The sequence below is a fragment of the Salvelinus alpinus genome, chromosome 12 (genome assembly GCF_045679555.1).
Source record: "Salvelinus alpinus chromosome 12, SLU_Salpinus.1, whole genome shotgun sequence".
NCBI lineage: Eukaryota > Metazoa > Chordata > Actinopteri > Salmoniformes > Salmonidae > Salvelinus > Salvelinus alpinus.
This window is the reverse complement of record NC_092097.1, coordinates 58,773,174-58,792,411: the sequence shown is the minus strand read 5'-3', so window position 1 is coordinate 58,792,411 and position 19,238 is coordinate 58,773,174. Positions and strand designations below refer to the sequence as shown.

General features: G+C 44.9%; 1 protein-coding gene across 2 annotated transcripts in view; it reads right to left on the bottom strand.

Annotated features, from left to right (window-relative positions):
• Positions 1-740: 740 nt before the first annotated feature.
• Positions 741-19,238, bottom strand: part of hdac11 (histone deacetylase 11) — a 39,255-nt gene continuing 20,757 nt past the window's right edge. The window contains exons 9-10 of one of the 2 annotated variants that reach the window (XM_071336959.1): positions 5,305-5,483; positions 741-2,105 (exon numbers count right to left, since the gene is read on the bottom strand). In XM_071336959.1, the coding sequence (XP_071193060.1) occupies positions 1,839-2,105; positions 5,305-5,483 (446 nt within the window). In that variant the 3' untranslated portion in view covers positions 741-1,838. The remainder of the gene's footprint in view (positions 2,106-5,304; positions 5,484-19,238) is intronic. The other variant, XM_071336958.1, reaches the window with a different exon arrangement.

Genomic DNA, 19,238 nt, shown 5'->3' with positions numbered 1-19,238 from the left:
GCACTATATAAGGAATAGTCCCTTCAACGTAGTGCACTATATAAGGAATAGTCCCTTCAACGTAGTACACTATATAAGGAATAGCCCCTCCAACGTAGTGCACTATATAAGGAATAGTCCCTTCAACGTAGTGCACTATATAAGGAATAGCCCCTCCAACGTAGTGCACTATATAAGGAATAGTCCCTTGACCCAACGTAGTGCACTATATAAGGAATAGTCCCTTCAACGTAGTGCACTATATAAGGAATAGTCCCTTCAACGTAGTGCACTATATAAGGAATAGTCCCTTCAACGTAGTGCACTATATAAGGAATAGTCCCTTCAACGTAGTGCACTATATAAGGAATAGTCCCTTCAACGTAGTGCACTATATAAGGAATAGTCCCTTCAACGTAGTGCACTATATAAGGAATAGCCCCTCCAACGTAGTGCACTATATAAGGAATAGTCCCTTCAACGTAGTGCACTATATAAGGAATAGCCCCTTCAACGTAGTGCACTATATAAGGAATAGTCCCTTCAACGTAGTGCACTATATAAGGAATAGCCCCTCCAACGTAGTGCACTATATAAGGAATAGTCCCTTCAACGTAGTGCACTATATAAGGAATAGTCCCTTCAACGTAGTGCACTATATAAGGAATAGTCCCTTCAACGTAGTGCACTATATAAGGAATAGTCCCTTCAACGTAGTGCACTATATAAGGAATAGTCCCTTCAACGTAGTGCACTATATAAGGAATAGTCCCTTCAACGTAGTGCACTATATAAGGAATAGTCCCTTCAACGTAGTGCACTATATAAGGAATAGTCCCTTCAACGTAGTGCACTATATAAGGAATAGTCCCTTGGCCCAACGTAGTGCACTATATAAGGAATAGTCCCTTCAACGTAGTGCACTATATAAGGAATAGCCCCTTCAACGTAGTGCACTATATAAGGAAGTGGGTGCCATTTGGCTCATAGCCCAGGAGCCCAGGTGAATCTCGGGGACAGTCAGACCCAACCCACTTCCTGACCTGACCTCTTTCTCCCTAGATTGTTCTGAACCAGAAACTAATACATGAACCAGAAAACTTAAGTCAATCTTAAAGTCCAATGTCTGAAGTCACCATGTTCAGTGTTAGTATTAAACACTACTGTCCACAGAATACTGTACATCTGTCTCAGACCAACCCTGTACCACTACAGAATGTCTCAGACCAACCCTGTACCACTACAGAATGTCTCAGACCAACCCTGTACCACTACAGAATGTCTCAGACCAACCCTGTACCACTACAGAATGTCTCAGACCAACCCTGTACCACTACAGAATGTCTCAGACCAACCCTGTACCACTACAGAATGTCTCAGACCAACCCTGTACCACAACAGAATGTCTCAGACCAACCCTGTACCACTACAGAATGTCTCAGACCAACCCTGTACCACTACAGAATGTCTCAGACCAACCCTGTACCACTACAGAATGTCTCAGACCAACCCTGTACCACTACAGAATGTCTCAGACATTTACATTTTAGTAATTTAGCAGACACTGTTATCCAGAGCGACTTACAGGAGCAATTAGTGTTAAGTGCTTTGCTCAAGGGCACATCGGCAGATTTTTCACCTAGCTGGCTCGGCGATTCAAACCAGCGACCTTTTGATTACTGGCCCAACACTCTTAACCACTAGGCTACCTGACCAAGCCTGTACCATTACTGACCCCTGCCACAGTCACCTTGGGCATCAGTAAGATCACGGGGAAGTCTGAAAAGGCACTCCCTCTAGTGCCCTAGGGTTCCAGGAGAAGCTCTGGGCCCTAAGATCCAACTCATGTTCAGTTCCAGTCAGATGGTGTTGGGGGCTGGTCCTGTCGACACAGAGGAAGGGGAGGAGTCAGAGCTGCTCATCATGAGGGGGACTCCGCCCACACACTCCTCTGCCACCTCCCCATCCTCATTCCCTCCAATCAGGCCCTGGCGTCGCAGGTTGATGATGGAGTCAGCGATGATGCGAGCGGTCTTCTTCTGGTATCCACCAGACGTCACCATCAGGATGGGAATCCCTCTCCTTCGCGCTGCCCGGAACACTATTTCATCCCTCCTTATTATGCCCTGGAAGAGAGGAGTATTTAAGCCTCAGTGTGAGTCTAGACAGCCTCTAGAAAACGGTTTCATCATTTTGTCTTTGTCATTTAATCTTAGTGCCCAATAACAAGGCAAAGCTATGAGGATGAGGAAACGCTCCATAACGTCATATTATGGTAGAATCATTCCACACCCTTTCCCCTGATGCACTGGAGCTCTGTGTTTCTACTCCTCTCTGCCCCCATGCTTCCCTTCCCCCTCCATTCACAGCCATTAACCCCAGCGTTGCCAGGTGGACAGTCCCCCCAAATACACACCCTCCTCAGAAGAGGTAGAGACATAACAATGAGGACAGCTGGTCTGGAGGGTTTAAATAACAAGTGATTACCATCTCAGGGAATGGAAAGACTGACTCCTCTGCCAAACCTACCTGTGGTGAGATAGCCAGTCCCCTACCAACCTTACCTGTGGTGAGATAGCCAGTCCCCTACCAACCTTACCTGTGGTGAGATAGCCAGTCCCCTACCAACCTTACCTGTGGTGAGATAGCCAGTCCCCTACCAACCCTACCTGTGGTGAGACAGCCAGTCCCCTACCAACCCTACCTGTGGTGAGATAGCCAGTCCCCTACCAACCTTACCTGTGGTGAGATAGCCAGTCCCCTACCAACCTTACCTGTGGTGAGATAGCCAGTCCCCTACCAACCCTACCTGTGGTGAGATAGCCAGTCCCCTACCAACCCTACCTGTGGTGAGATAGCCAGTCCCCTACCAACCCTACCTGTGGTGAGATAGCCAGTCCCCTACCAACCCTACCTGTGGTGAGATAGCCAGTCCCCTACCAACCCTAACAGTGGTGAGATAGCCAGTCCCCTACCAACCCTAACAGTGGTGAGATAGTTGGTAGGGGACTGGCTGTGGTGAGATAGCCAGTCCCCTACCAACCCTACCTGTGGTGAGATAGCCAGTCCCCTACAAACCCTACCTGTGGTGAGATAGCCAGTCCCCTACCAACCCTACCAGTGGTGAAATAGCCAGTCCCCTACCAATATTACCTGTGGTGAGATAGCCAGTCCCCTACCAACCCTACCTGTGGTGAGATAGCCAGTCCCCTACCAACATTACCTGTGGTGAGATAGCCAGTCCCCTACCAACATTACCTGTGGTGAGATAGCCAGTCCCCTACCAACCCTACCTGTGGTGAGATAGCCAGTCCCCTACCAACCCTACCTGTGGTGAGATAGCCAGTCCCCTACCAACCCTACCTGTGGTGAGATAGCCAGTCCCCTACCAACCCTACCTGTGGTGAGATAGCCAGTCCCCTACCAACATTACCTGTGGTGAGATAGCCAGTCCCCTACCAACATTACCTGTGGTGAGATAGCCAGTCCCCTACCAACTCTACCTGTGGTGAGATAGCCAGTCCCCCACCAACATTACCTGTGGTGAGATAGCCAGTCCCCTACATACATTACCTGTGGTGAGATAGCCAGTCCCCTACATACATTAACTGTGGTGAGATAGCCAGTCCCCTACCAACATTACCTGTGGTGAGATAGCCAGTCCCCTACCAACCCTACCTGTGTTGAGATAGCCAGTCCCCTACCAACCCTACCTGTGGTGAGATAGCCAGTCCCCTACCAACCCTACCTGTGGTGAGATAGCCAGTCCCCTACCTACCCTACCTGTGGTGAGATAGCCAGTCCCCTACCAACCCTACCTGTGGTGAGATAGCCAGTCCCCTACCAACCCTACCTGTGGTGAGATAGCCAGTCCCCTACCAACCCTACCTGTGGTGAGATAGCCAGTCCCCTACCAACCCTACCAGTGGTGAAATAGCCAGTCCCCTACCAATATTACCTGTGGTGAGATAGCCAGTCCCCTACCAACCCTACCTGTGGTGAGATAGCCAGTCCCCTACCAACATTACCTGTGGTGAGATAGCCAGTCCCCTACCAACATTACCTGTGGTGAGATAGCCAGTCCCCTACCAACATTACCTGTGGTGAGATAGCCAGTCCCCTACCAACCCTACCTGTGGTGAGATAGCCAGTCCCCTACCAACCCTACCTGTGGTGAGATAGCCAGTCCCCTACCAACCCTACCTGTGGTGAGATAGCCAGTCCCCTACCAACCCTACCTGTGGTGAGATAGCCAGTCCCCTACCAACCCTAACAGTGGTGAGATAGCCAGTCCCCTACCAACCCTAACAGTGGTGAGATAGTTGGTAGGGGACTGGCTGTGGTGAGATAGGTAGAGACATAACAATGAGGACAGCTGGTCTGGAGGGTTTAAATAACAAGTGATTACCATCTCAGGGAATGGAAAGACTGACTCCTCTGCCAAACCTACCTGTGGTGAGATAGCCAGTCCCCTACCAACCCTACCTGTGGTGAGATAGCCAGTCCCCTACCAACCCTACCTGTGGTGAGATAGCCAGTCCCCTACCAACCCTACCTGTGGTGAGATAGCCAGTCCCCTACCAACCCTACCAGTGGTGAGATAGCCAGTCCCCTACCAACCCTACCTGTGGTGAGATAGCCAGTCCCCTACCAACCCTACCAGTGGTGAAATAGCCAGGCCCCTACCAATATTACCTGTGGTGAGATAGCCAGTCCCCTACCAACATTACCTGTGGTGAGATAGCCAGTCCCCTACCAACTCTACCTGTGGTGAGATAGCCAGTCCCCTACCAACATTACCTGTGGTGAGATAGCCAGTCCCCTACATACATTACCTGTGGTGAGATAGCCAGTCCCCTACATACATTACCTGTGGTGAGATAGCCAGTCCCCTACCAACATTACCTGTGGTGAGATAGCCAGTCCCCTACCAACCCTACCTGTGTTGAGATAGCCAGTCCCCTACCAACCCTACCTGTGGTGAGATAGCCAGTCCCCTACCAACCCTACCTGTGGTGAGATAGCCAGTCCCCTACCTACCCTACCTGTGGTGAGATAGCCAGTCCCCTACCAACCCTACCTGTGGTGAGATAGCCAGTCCCCTACCAACATTACCTGTGGTGAGATAGCCAGTCCCCTACCAACATTACCAGTGGTGAGATAGCCAGTCCCCTACCAACATTACCTGTGGTGAGATAGCCAGTCCCCTACCAACATTACCTGTGGTGAGATAGCCAGTCCCCTACCAACCCTACCTGTGGTGAGATAGCCAGACCCCTACCAACATTACCTGTGGTGAGATAGCCAGTCCCCTACCAACATTACCTGTGGTGAGATAGCCAGCCCTCCCAGGGGGTCTCCATCCAGGACATCTGTCCCGGCGTTGTATACTATGATGTCAGGCCGGACCTCATTGAGAGCACCCTCCGAGTGGAGCTCTACCTTCTGGAGGTACTCATCATCCTCCGTCCCCCAGTCCAGCTCCACCTTACGCTGTATGGCTCCTGAGAGAGACATAGACAGACAGGTGTTCAGACAGACAGGTAGACAGACAGGTCCTCCGTCCCCCAGTCCAGCTGCACCGTACATTTAATCTCCCTGGGAAACACAACAATGTACAGTGCATTCGGAAAGTATTGTATTCAGAACCCTTGCTATGAGATTCGAAATTGAGCTCATGTGCATCCTGTTTCCATTGATAGAGCCCTTGAAGTGGAAGAGGAAGAGAACACAGTTATGTCTTCAGGAAGAGGAAGAGTCAGAGAACACAGTTATGTCTTCAGGTAGAGGAAGAGTCAGAGAACACAGTTATGTCTTCAGGAAGAGGAAGAGTCAGAGAACATAGTTATGTCTTCAGGAAGAGTCAGAGAACACAGTTATGTCTTCAGGAAGAGGAAGAGTCAGAGAACATAGTTATGTCTTCAGGAAGAGTCAGAGAACACAGTTATGTCTTCAGGAAGAGTCAGAGAACACAGTTATGTCTTCAGGAAGAGTCAGAGAACACAGTTATGTCTTCAGGTAGAGGAAGAGTCAGAGAACACAGTTATGTCTTCAGGAAGAGGAAGAGTCAGAGAACACAGTTATGTCTTCAGGTAGAGGAAGAGTCAGAGAACACAGTTATGTCTTCAGGAAGAGTCAGAGAACACAGTTATGTCTTCAGGTAGAGGAAGAGTCAGAGAACACAGTTATGTCTTCAGGAAGAGGAAGAGTCAGAGAACACAGTTATGTCTTCAGGAAGAGGAAGGAACACAGTTATGTCTTCAGGAAGAGTCAGAGAACACAGTTATGTCTTCAGGTAGAGGAAGAGTCAGAGAACACAGTTATGTCTTCAGGAAGAGGAAGAGTCAGAGAACACAGTTATGTCTTCAGGAAGAGGAAGAGAACACAGTTATGTCTTCAGGAAGAGGAAGAGTCAGAGAACACAGTTATGTCTTCAGGAAGAGGAAGAGTCAGAGAACACAGTTATGTCTTCAGGAAGAGGAAGAGAACACAGTTATGTCTTCAGGAAGAGGAAGAGTCAGAGAACACAGTTATGTCTTCAGGAAGAGGAAGAGTCAGAGAACACAGTTATGTCTTCAGGAAGAGGAAGAGTCAGAGAACACAGTTATGTCTTCAGGAAGAGGAAGAGTCAGAGAACACAGTTATGTCTTCAGGAAGAGGAAGAGTCAGAGAACACAGTTATGTCTTCAGGAAGAGGAAGAGTCAGAGAACACAGTTATGTCTTCAGGAAGAGGAAGAGAACACAGTTATGTCTTCAGGAAGAGGAAGAGTCAGAGAACACAGTTATGTCTTCAGGAAGAGGAAGAGTCAGAGAACACAGTTATGTCTTCAGGTAGAGGAAGAGTCAGAGAACACAGTTATGTCTTCAGGAAGAGGAAGAGTCAGAGAACACAGTTATGTCTTCAGGAAGAGGAAGAGTCAGAGAACACAGTTATGTCTTCAGGAAGAGGAAGAGAACACAGTTATGTCTTCAGGAAGAGGAAGAGTCAGAGAACACAGTTATGTCTTCAGGAAGAGGAAGAGTCAGAGAACACAGTTATGTCTTCAGGAAGAGGAAGAGAACACAGTTATGTCTTCAGGAAGAGGAAGAGTCAGAGAACACAGTTATGTCTTCAGGAAGAGGAAGAGTCAGAGAACACAGTTATGTCTTCAGGAAGAGGAAGAGTCAGAGAACACAGTTATGTCTTCAGGAAGAGGAAGAGTCAGAGAACACAGTTATGTCTTCAGGAAGAGGAAGAGTCAGAGAACACAGTTATGTCTTCAGGAAGAGGAAGAGTCAGAGAACACAGTTATGTCTTCAGGTAGAGGAAGAGTCAGAGAACACAGTTATGTCTTCAGGTAGAGGAAGAGTCAGAGAACACAGTTATGTCTTCAGGTAGAGTCAGAGAACACAGTTATGTCTTCAGGTAGAGGAAGAGTCAGAGAACACAGTTATGTCTTCAGGTAGAGTCAGAGAACACAGTTATGTCTTCAGGTAGAGGAAGAGTCAGAGAACACAGTTATGTCTTCAGGAAGAGGAAGAGTCAGAGAACACAGTTATGTCTTCAGGTAGAGGAAGAGTCAGAGAACACAGTTATGTCTTCAGGTAGAGTCAGAGAACACAGTTATGTCTTCAGGTAGAGTCAGAGAACACAGTTATGTCTTCAGGTAGAGGAAGAGTCAGAGAACACAGTTATGTCTTCAGGTAGAGGAAGAGTCAGAGAACACAGTTATGTCTTCAGGTAGAGGAAGAGTCAGAGAACACAGTTATGTCTTCAGGTAGAGGAAGAGTCAGAGAACACAGTTATGTCTTCAGGTAGAGTCAGAGAACACAGTTATGTCTTCAGGTAGAGTCAGAGAACACAGTTATGTCTTCAGGTAGAGGAAGAGTCAGAGAACACAGTTATGTCTTCAGGAAGAGGAAGAGAACACAGTTATGTCTTCAGGAAGAGGAAGAGTCAGAGAACACAGTTATGTCTTCAGGAAGAGGAAGAGTCAGAGAACACAGTTATGTCTTCAGGTAGAGGAAGAGTCAGAGAACACAGTTATGTCTTCAGGTAGAGGAAGAGTCAGAGAACACAGTTATGTCTTCAGGTAGAGTCAGAGAACACAGTTATGTCTTCAGGAAGAGGAAGAGTCAGAGATCACAGTTATGTCTTCAGGTAGAGTCAGAGAACACAGTTATGTCTTCAGGAAGAGTCAGAGAACACAGTTATGTCTTCAGGAAGAGGAAGAGTCAGAGAACACAGTTATGTCTTCAGGAAGAGGAAGAGTCAGAGAACACAGTTATGTCTTCAGGTAGAGGAAGAGAACACAGTTATGTCTTCAGGTAGAGTCAGAGAACACAGTTATGTCTTCAGGTAGAGGAAGAGTCAGAGAACACAGTTATGTCTTCAGGTAGAGTCAGAGAACACAGTTATGTCTTCAGGTAGAGGAAGAGTCAGAGAACACAGTTATGTCTTCAGGAAGAGGAAGAGTCAGAGAACACAGTTATGTCTTCAGGTAGAGTCAGAGAACACAGTTATGTCTTCAGGAAGAGGAAGAGTCAGAGAACACAGTTATGTCTTCAGGTAGAGTCAGAGAACACAGTTATGTCTTCAGGTAGAGGAAGAGTCAGAGAACACAGTTATGTCTTCAGGTAGAGGAAGAGTCAGAGAACACAGTTATGTCTTCAGGTAGAGGAAGAGTCAGAGAACACAGTTATGTCTTCAGGTAGAGTCAGAGAACACAGTTATGTCTTCAGGAAGAGGAAGAGTCAGAGAACACAGTTATGTCTTCAGGTAGAGGAAGAGTCAGAGAACACAGTTATGTCTTCAGGAAGAGGAAGAGAACACAGTTATGTCTTCAGGAAGAGGAAGAGTCAGAGAACACAGTTATGTCTTCAGGAAGAGGAAGAGTCAGAGAACACAGTTATGTCTTCAGGTAAAGGAAGAGTCAGAGAACACAGTTATGTCTTCAGGTAGAGGAAGAGTCAGAGAACACAGTTATGTCTTCAGGTAGAGTCAGAGAACACAGTTATGTCTTCAGGAAGAGGAAGAGTCAGAGAACACAGTTATGTCTTCAGGTAGAGTCAGAGAACACAGTTATGTCTTCAGGTAGAGGAAGAGTCAGAGAACACAGTTATGTCTTCAGGTAGAGGAAGAGTCAGAGAACACAGTTATGTCTTCAGGTAGAGTCAGAGAACACAGTTATGTCTTCAGGTAGAGGAAGAGTCAGAGAACACAGTTATGTCTTCAGGTAGAGGAAGAGTCAGAGAACACAGTTATGTCTTCAGGTAGTCAGAGAACACAGTTATGTCTTCAGGTAGAGTCAGAGAACACAGTTATGTCTTCAGGTAGAGTCAGAGAACACAGTTATGTCTTCAGGAAGAGGAAGAGTCAGAGAACACAGTTATGTCTTCAGGAAGAGGAAGAGTCAGAGAACACAGTTATGTCTTCAGGAAGAGTCAGAGAAGACAGTTATGTCTTCAGGTAGAGTCAGAGAAGACAGTTATGTCTTCAGGAAGAGGTAGAGTCAGAGAACACAGTTATGTCTTCAGGAAGAGGAAGAGTCAGAGAACACAGTTATGTCTTCAGGTAGAGGAAGAGTCAGAGAACACAGTTATGTCTTCAGGTAGAGGAAGAGTCAGAGAACACAGTTATGTCTTCAGGAAGAGGAAGAGTCAGAGAACACAGTTATGTCTTCAGGTAGAGGAAGAGTCAGAGAACACAGTTATGTCTTCAGGTAGAGGAAGAGTCAGAGAACACAGTTATGTCTTCAGGTAGAGGAAGAGTCAGAGAACACAGTTATGTCTTCAGGTAGAGTCAGAGAACACAGTTATGTCTTCAGGTAGAGGAAGAGTCAGAGAACACAGTTATGTCTTCAGGTAGAGTCAGAGAACACAGTTATGTCTTCAGGAAGAGGAAGAGTCAGAGAACACAGTTATGTCTTCAGGAAGAGGAAGAGTCAGAGAACACAGTTATGTCTTCAGGTAGAGTCAGAGAACACAGTTATGTCTTCAGGTAGAGGAAGAGTCAGAGAACACAGTTATGTCTTCAGGTAGAGGAAGAGTCAGAGAACACAGTTATGTCTTCAGGTAGAGTCAGAGAACACAGTTATGTCTTCAGGAAGAGGAAGAGTCAGAGAACACAGTTATGTCTTCAGGAAGAGGAAGAGTCAGAGAACACAGTTATGTCTTCAGGTAGAGTCAGAGAACACAGTTATGTCTTCAGGTAGAGGAAGAGTCAGAGAACACAGTTATGTCTTCAGGAAGAGGAAGAGAACACAGTTATGTCTTCAGGTAGAGGAAGAGAACACAGTTATGTCTTCAGGAAGAGGAAGAGTCAGAGAACACAGTTATGTCTTCAGGAAGAGGAAGAGAACACAGTTATGTCTTCAGGTAGAGGAAGAGAACACAGTTATGTCTTCAGGAAGAGTCAGAGAACACAGTTATGTCTTCAGGTAGAGTCAGAGAACACAGTTATGTCTTCAGGTAGAGGAAGAGTCAGAGAACACAGTTATGTCTTCAGGAAGAGGAAGAGTCAGAGAACACAGTTATGTCTTCAGGTAGAGTCAGAGAACACAGTTATGTCTTCAGGTAGAGGAAGAGTCAGAGAACACAGTTATGTCTTCAGGAAGAGTCAGAGAACACAGTTATGTCTTCAGGAAGAGGAAGAGTCAGAGAACACAGTTATGTCTTCAGGAAGAGGAAGAGAACACAGTTATGTCTTCAGGAAGAGGAAGAGTCAGAGAACACAGTTATGTCTTCAGGAAGAGGAAGAGTCAGAGAACACAGTTATGTCTTCAGGAAGAGGAAGAGTCAGAGAACACAGTTATGTCTTCAGGAAGAGGAAGAGTCAGAGAACACAGTTATGTCTTCAGGAAGAGGAAGAGTCAGAGAACACAGTTATGTCTTCAGGTAGAGGAAGAGTCAGAGAACACAGTTATGTCTTCAGGTAGAGGAAGAGAACACAGTTATGTCTTCAGGAAGAGTCAGAGAACACAGTTATGTCTTCAGGAAGAGGAAGAGTCAGAGAACACAGTTATGTCTTCAGGTAGAGGAAGAGTCAGAGAACACAGTTATGTCTTCAGGTAGAGGAAGAGAACACAGTTATGTCTTCAGGTAGAGGAAGAGAACACAGTTATGTCTTCAGGTAGAGGAAGAGTCAGAGAACACAGTTATGTCTTCAGGAAGAGGAAGAGAACACAGTTATGTCTTCAGGAAGAGGAAGAGTCAGAGAACACAGTTATGTCTTCAGGAAGAGGAAGAGAACACAGTTATGTCTTCAGGTAGAGGAAGAGTCAGAGAACACAGTTATGTCTTCAGGAAGAGGAAGAGTCAGAGAACACAGTTATGTCTTCAGGTAGAGGAAGAGTCAGAGAACACAGTTATGTCTTCAGGTAGAGGAAGAGAACACAGTTATGTCTTCAGGTAGAGGAAGAGTCAGAGAACACAGTTATGTCTTCAGGTAGAGTCAGAGAACACAGTTATGTCTTCAGGTAGAGGAAGAGTCAGAGAACACAGTTATGTCTTCAGGTAGAGGAAGAGTCAGAGAACACAGTTATGTCTTCAGGAAGAGGAAGAGTCAGAGAACACAGTTATGTCTTCAGGAAGAGGAAGAGAACACAGTTATGTCTTCAGGTAGAGGAAGAGTCAGAGAACACAGTTATGTCTTCAGGAAGAGGAAGAGAACACAGTTATGTCTTCAGGAAGAGGAAGAGTCAGAGAACACAGTTATGTCTTCAGGAAGAGGAAGAGTCAGAGAACACAGTTATGTCTTCAGGTAGAGGAAGAGTCAGAGAACACAGTTATGTCTTCAGGAAGAGTCAGAGAACACAGTTATGTCTTCAGGTAGAGGAAGAGTCAGAGAACACAGTTATGTCTTCAGGAAGAGGAAGAGAACACAGTTATGTCTTCAGGAAGAGGAAGAGTCAGAGAACACAGTTATGTCTTCAGGAAGAGGAAGAGTCAGAGAACACAGTTATGTCTTCAGGAAGAGGAAGAGTCAGAGAACACAGTTATGTCTTCAGGAAGAGGAAGAGTCAGAGAACACAGTTATGTCTTCAGGAAGAGGAAGAGTCAGAGAACACAGTTATGTCTTCAGGAAGAGGAAGAGTCAGAGAACATAGTTATGTCTTCAGGAAGAGGAAGAGTCAGAGAACACAGTTATGTCTTCAGGTAGAGGAAGAGTCAGAGAACACAGTTATGTCTTCAGGAAGAGGAAGAGTCAGAGAACACAGTTATGTCTTCAGGTAGAGTCAGAGAACACAGTTATGTCTTCAGGTAGAGTCAGAGAACACAGTTATGTCTTCAGGTAGAGGAAGAGTCAGAGAACACAGTTATGTCTTCAGGAAGAGGAAGAGTCAGAGAACACAGTTATGTCTTCAGGAAGAGGAAGAGTCAGAGAACACAGTTATGTCTTCAGGTAGAGGAAGAGTCAGAGAACATAGTTATGTCTTCAGGAAGAGGAAGAGTCAGAGAACACAGTTATGTCTTCAGGAAGAGGAAGAGTCAGAGAACACAGTTATGTCTTCAGGAAGAGGAAGAGTCAGAGAACACAGTTATGTCTTCAGGAAGAGGAAGAGTCAGAGAACACAGTTATGTCTTCAGGTAGAGTCAGAGAACACAGTTATGTCTTCAGGTAGAGTCAGATAACACAGTTATGTCTTCAGGTAGAGGAAGAGTCAGAGAACACAGTTATGTCTTCAGGAAGAGGAAGAGTCAGAGAACACAGTTATGTCTTCAGGTAGAGTCAGATAACACAGTTATGTCTTCAGGTAGAGGAAGAGTCAGAGAACACAGTTATGTCTTCAGGAAGAGGAAGAGTCAGAGAACACAGTTATGTCTTCAGGTAGAGGAAGAGTCAGAGAACACAGTTATGTCTTCAGGTAGAGGAAGAGTCAGAGAACACAGTTATGTCTTCAGGTAGAGGAAGAGTCAGAGAACACAGTTATGTCTTCAGGTAGAGTCAGAGAACACAGTTATGTCTTCAGGAAGAGTCAGAGAACACAGTTATGTCTTCAGGTAGAGGAAGAGTCAGAGAACACAGTTATGTCTTCAGGTAGAGTCAGAGAACACAGTTATGTCTTCAGGTAGAGTCAGAGAACACAGTTATGTCTTCAGGAAGAGGAAGAGTCAGAGAACACAGTTATGTCTTCAGGAAGGGGAAGAGTCAGAGAACACAGTTATGTCTTCAGGTAGAGGAAGAGTCAGAGAACATAGTTATGTCTTCAGGAAGAGGAAGAGTCAGAGAACACAGTTATGTCTTCAGGAAGAGGAAGAGTCAGAGAACACAGTTATGTCTTCAGGAAGAGGAAGAGTCAGAGAACACAGTTATGTCTTCAGGAAGAGGAAGAGTCAGAGAACACAGTTATGTCTTCAGGTAGAGTCAGAGAACACAGTTATGTCTTCAGGTAGAGTCAGATAACACAGTTATGTCTTCAGGTAGAGGAAGAGTCAGAGAACACAGTTATGTCTTCAGGAAGAGGAAGAGTCAGAGAACACAGTTATGTCTTCAGGTAGAGTCAGATAACACAGTTATGTCTTCAGGTAGAGGAAGAGTCAGAGAACACAGTTATGTCTTCAGGAAGAGGAAGAGTCAGAGAACACAGTTATGTCTTCAGGTAGAGTCAGATAACACAGTTATGTCTTCAGGTAGAGGAAGAGTCAGAGAACACAGTTATGTCTTCAGGTAGAGGAAGAGTCAGAGAACACAGTTATGTCTTCAGGTAGAGTCAGATAACACAGTTATGTCTTCAGGTAGAGGAAGAGTCAGAGAACACAGTTATGTCTTCAGGAAGAGGAAGAGTCAGAGAACACAGTTATGTCTTCAGGAAGAGGAAGAGTCAGAGAACACAGTTATGTCTTCAGGAAGAGGAAGAGTCAGAGAACACAGTTATGTCTTCAGGTAGAGGAAGAGTCAGAGAACACAGTTATGTCTTCAGGAAGAGTCAGAGAACACAGTTATGTCTTCAGGAAGAGTCAGAGAACACAGTTATGTCTTCAGGTAGAGGAAGAGTCAGAGAACACAGTTATGTCTTCAGGAAGAGTCAGAGAACACAGTTATGTCTTCAGGAAGAGGAAGAGTCAGAGAACACAGTTATGTCTTCAGGTAGAGGAAGAGTCAGAGAACACAGTTATGTCTACAGGTAGAGGAAGAGTCAGAGAACACAGTTATGTCTTCAGGTAGAGGAAGAGTCAGAGAACACAGTTATGTCTTCAGGTAGAGTCAGAGAACACAGTTATGTCTTCAGGTAGAGGAAGAGTCAGAGAACACAGTTATGTCTTCAGGTAGAGTCAGAGAACACAGTTATGTCTTCAGGTAGAGTCAGAGAACACAGTTATGTCTTCAGGTAGAGTCAGAGAACACAGTTATGTCTTCAGGTAGAGTCAGAGAACACAGTTATGTCTTCAGGTAGAGTCAGAGAACACAGTTATGTCTTCAGGAAGAGTCAGAGAACACAGTTATGTCTTCAGGTAGAGGAAGAGTCAGAGAACACAGTTATGTCTTCAGGAAGAGTCAGAGAACACAGTTATGTCTTCAGGTAGAGGAAGAGTCAGAGAACACAGTTATGTCTTCAGGTAGAGTCAGAGAACACAGTTATGTCTTCAGGTAGAGGAAGAGTCAGAGAACACAGTTATGTCTTCAGGTAGAGGAAGAGTCAGAGAACACAGTTATGTCTTCAGGTAGAGTCAGAGAACACATTTATGTCTTCAGGTAGAGTCAGAGAACACAGTTATGTCTTCAGGTAGAGGAAGAGTCAGAGAACACAGGTATGTCTTCAGGTAGAGTCAGAGAACACAGTTATGTCTTCAGGTAGTCAGAGAACACAGTTATGTCTTCAGGTAGAGTCAGAGAACACAGTTATGTCTTCAGGTAGAGTCAGAGAACACAGTTATGTCTTCAGGTAGAGTCAGAGAACACAGTTATGTCTTCAGGTAGTCAGAGAACACAGTTATGTCTTCAGGTAGAGTCAGAGAACACAGTTATGTCTTCAGGTAGAGTCAGAGAACACAGTTATGTCTTCAGGTAGAGTCAGAGAACACAGTTATGTCTTCAGGTAGAGTCAGAGAACACAGTTATGTCTTCAGGTAGAGTCAGAGAACACAGTTATGTCTTCAGGAAGAGTCAGAGAACACAGTTATGTCTTCAGGTAGTCAGAGAACACAGTTATGTCTTCAGGTAGAGTCAGAGAACACAGTTATGTCTTCAGGTAGAGTCAGAGAACACAGTTATGTCTTCAGGAAGAGTCAGAGAACACAGTTATGTCTTCAGGTAGAGTCAGAGAACACAGTTATGTCTTCAGGAAGAGTCAGAGAAGACAGTTATGTCTTCAGGTAGAGTCAGAGAACACAGTTATGTCTTCAGGTAGAGTCAGAGAACACAGTTATGTCTTCAGGTAGAGGAAGAGTCAGAGAACACAGTTATGTCTTCAGGTAGAGTCAGAGAACACAGTTATGTCTTCAGGTAGAGTCAGAGAACACAGTTATGTCTTCAGGAAGAGTCAGAGAACACAGTTATGTCTTCAGGAAGAGGAAGAGTCAGAGAACACAGTTATGTCTTCAGGTAGAGTCAGAGAACACAGTTATGTCTTCAGGTAGAGTCAGAGAACACAGTTATGTCTTCAGGAAGAGTCAGAGAACACAGTTATGTCTTCAGGTAGAGTCAGAGAACACAGTTATGTCTTCAGGTAGAGGAAGAGTCAGAGAACACAGTTATGTCTTCAGGTAGAGTCAGAGAACACAGTTATGTCTTCAGGTAGAGTCAGAGAACACAGTTATGTCTTCAGGAAGAGTCAGAGAACACAGTTATGTCTTCAGGAAGAGTCAGAGAACACAGTTATGTCTTCAGGAAGAGTCAGAGAACACAGTTATGTCTTCAGGTAGTCAGAGAACACAGTTATGTCTTCAGGTAGAGTCAGAGAACACAGTTATGTCTTCAGGTAGAGTCAGAGAACACAGTTATGTCTTCAGGTAGAGTCAGAGAACACAGTTATGTCTTCAGGTAGAGTCAGAGAACACAGTTATGTCTTCAGGAAGAGTCAGAGAACACAGTTATGTCTTCAGGTAGAGTCAGAGAACACAGTTATGTCTTCAGGTAGAGGAAGAGTCAGAGAACACAGTTATGTCTTCAGGTAGAGTCAGAGAACACAGTTATGTCTTCAGGAAGAGTCAGAGAACACAGTTATGTCTTCAGGAAGAGTCAGAGAACACAGTTATGTCTTCAGGAAGAGTCAGAGAACACAGTTATGTCTTCAGGTAGTCAGAGAACACAGTTATGTCTTCAGGTAGAGTCAGAGAACACAGTTATGTCTTCAGGAAGAGTCAGAGAACACAGTTATGTCTTCAGGAAGAGTCAGAGAACACAGTTATGTCTTCAGGTAGTCAGAGAACACAGTTATGTCTTCAGGTAGAGTCAGAGAACACAGTTATGTCTTCAGGAAGAGTCAGAGAACACAGTTATGTCTTCAGGTAGAGTCAGAGAACACAGTTATGTCTTCAGGAAGAGTCAGAGAACACAGTTATGTCTTCAGGTAGAGTCAGAGAACACAGTTATGTCTTCAGGTAGAGTCAGAGAACACAGTTATGTCTTCAGGAAGAGTCAGAGAACACAGTTATGTCTTCAGGTAGAGTCAGAGAACACAGTTATGTCTTCAGGAAGAGTCAGAGAACACAGTTATGTCTTCAGGAAGAGGAAGAGTCAGAGAACACAGTTATGTCTTCAGGTAGAGTCAGAGAACACAGTTATGTCTTCAGGAAGAGTCAGAGAAGACAGTTATGTCTTCAGGTAGAGTCAGAGAACACAGTTATGTCTTCAGGTAGAGTCAGAGAACACAGTTATGTCTTCAGGAAGAGGAAGAGTCAGAGAACACAGTTATGTCTTCAGGTAGAGTCAGAGAACACAGTTATGTCTTCAGGAAGAGTCAGAGAAGACAGTTATGTCTTCAGGAAGAGGAAGAGTCAGAGAACACAGTTATGTCTTCAGGAAGTGTCAGAGAACACAGTTATGTCTTCAGGAAGAGTCAGAGAAGACAGTTATGTCTTCAGGAAGAGGAAGAGTCAGAGAACACAGTTATGTCTTCAGGAAGAGTCAGAGAAGACAGTTATGTCTTCAGGAAGAGGTAGAGTCAGAGAACACAGTTATGTCTTCAGGTAGAGGAAGAGTCAGAGAACACAGTTATGTCTTCAGGTAGAGGAAGAGTCAGAGAACACAGTTATGTCTTCAGGAAGAGGAAGAGTCAGAGAACACAGTTATGTCTTCAGGAAGAGTCAGAGAACACAGTTATGTCTTCAGGAAGAGGAAGAGTCAGAGAACACAGTTATGTCTTCAGGAAGAGGAAGAGTCAGAGAACACAGTTATGTCTTCAGGAAGAGGAAGAGTCAGAGAACACAGTTATGTCTTCAGGAAGAGGAAGAGTCAGAGAACACAGTTATGTCTTCAGGTAGAGTCAGAGAACACAGTTATGTCTTCAGGTAGAGTCAGAGAACACAGTTATGTCTTCAGGAAGAGTCAGAGAACACAGTTATGTCTTCAGGAAGAGGAAGAGTCAGAGAACACAGTTATGTCTTCAGGAAGAGTCAGAGAACACAGTTATGTCTTCAGGTAGAGTCAGAGAACACAGTTATGTCTTCAGGAAGAGTCAGAGAACACAGTTATGTCTTCAGGAAGAGGAAGAGTCAGAGAACACAGTTATGTCTTCAGGAAGAGTCAGAGAACACAGTTATGTCTTCAGGAAGAGTCAGAGAACACAGTTATGTCTTCAGGAAGAGTCAGAGAACACAGTTATGTCTTCAGGAAGAGGAAGAGTCAGAGAACACAGTTATGTCTTCAGGAAGAGGAAGAGTCAGAGAACACAGTTATGTCTTCAGGAAGAGTCAGAGAACACAGTTATGTCTTCAGGTAGAGTCAGAGAACACAGTTATGTCTTCAGGAAGAGGAAGAGTCAGAGAACACAGTTATGTCTTCAGGTAGAGTCAGAGAACACAGTTATGTCTTCAGGAAGAGTCAGAGAAGACAGTTATGTCTTCAGGAAGAGGAAGAGTCAGAGAACACAGTTATGTCTTCAGGAAGAGTCAGAGAACACAGTTATGTCTTCAGGTAGAGGAAGAGTCAGAGAACACAGTTATGTCTTCAGGTAGAGGAAGAGTCAGAGAACACAGTTATGTCTTCAGGAAGAGTCAGAGAACACAGTTATGTCTTCAGGTAGAGGAAGAGTCAGAGAACACAGTTATGTCTTCAGGAAGAGGAAGAGTCAGAGAACACAGTTATGTCTTCAGGAAGAGTCAGAGAACACAGTTATGTCTTCAGGAAGAGGAAGAGTCAGAGAACACAGTTATGTCTTCAGGTAGAGTCAGAGAACACAGTTATGTATTCAGGTAGAGTCAGAGAACACAGTTATGTCTTCAGGAAGAGTCAGAGAACACAGTTATGTCTTCAGGAAGAGTCAGAGAACACAGTTATGTCTTCAGGAAGAGTCAGAGAACACAGTTATGTCTTCAGGAAGAGTCAGAGAACACAGTTATGTCTTCAGGTAGAGGAAGAGTCAGAGAACACAGTTATGTCTTCAGGAAGAGGAAGAGTCAGAGAACACAGTTATGTCTTCAGGTAGAGTCAGAGAACACAGTTATGTATTCAGGTAGAGTCAGAGAACACAGTTATGTCTTCAGGAAGAGTCAGAGAACACAGTTATGTCTTCAGGAAGAGTCAGAGAACACAGTTATGTCTTCAGAAAGAGGAAGAGTCAGAGAACACAGTTATGTCTTCAGGAAGAGTCAGAGAACACAGTTATGTCTTCAGGAAGAGTCAGAGAACACAGTTATGTCTTCAGGAAGAGTCAGAGAACACAGTTATGTCTTCAGGTAGAGGAAGAGTCAGAGAACACAGTTATGTCTTCAGGTAGAGGAAGAGTCAGAGAACACAGTTATGTCTTCAGGAAGAGGAAGAGTCAGAGAACACAGTTATGTCTTCAGGTAGAGGAAGAGTCAGAGAACACAGTTATGTCTTCAGGTAGAGTCAGAGAACATATTTATGTCTTCAGGTAGAGGAAGAGTCAGAGAACACAGTTATGTCTTCAGGTAGAGGAAGAGTCCATTAATTTACGGTACTCCATTCTGTTTACTTGTGTTTTATCTGTCGGCTCTGTGTTTTAACTCAGGCTCTGTGTGTAGTTAATCCGACCCTCTCTGCCTAGTCGTCGCCATTTTTACCTGCTGTTGCTGTGTTAGCTGACTAGCTGCTGTTATCTCACCTGTTGTTTTAGCTAGCTCTCCCAATCAAGACCTGTAATCACTTTATGCCTTA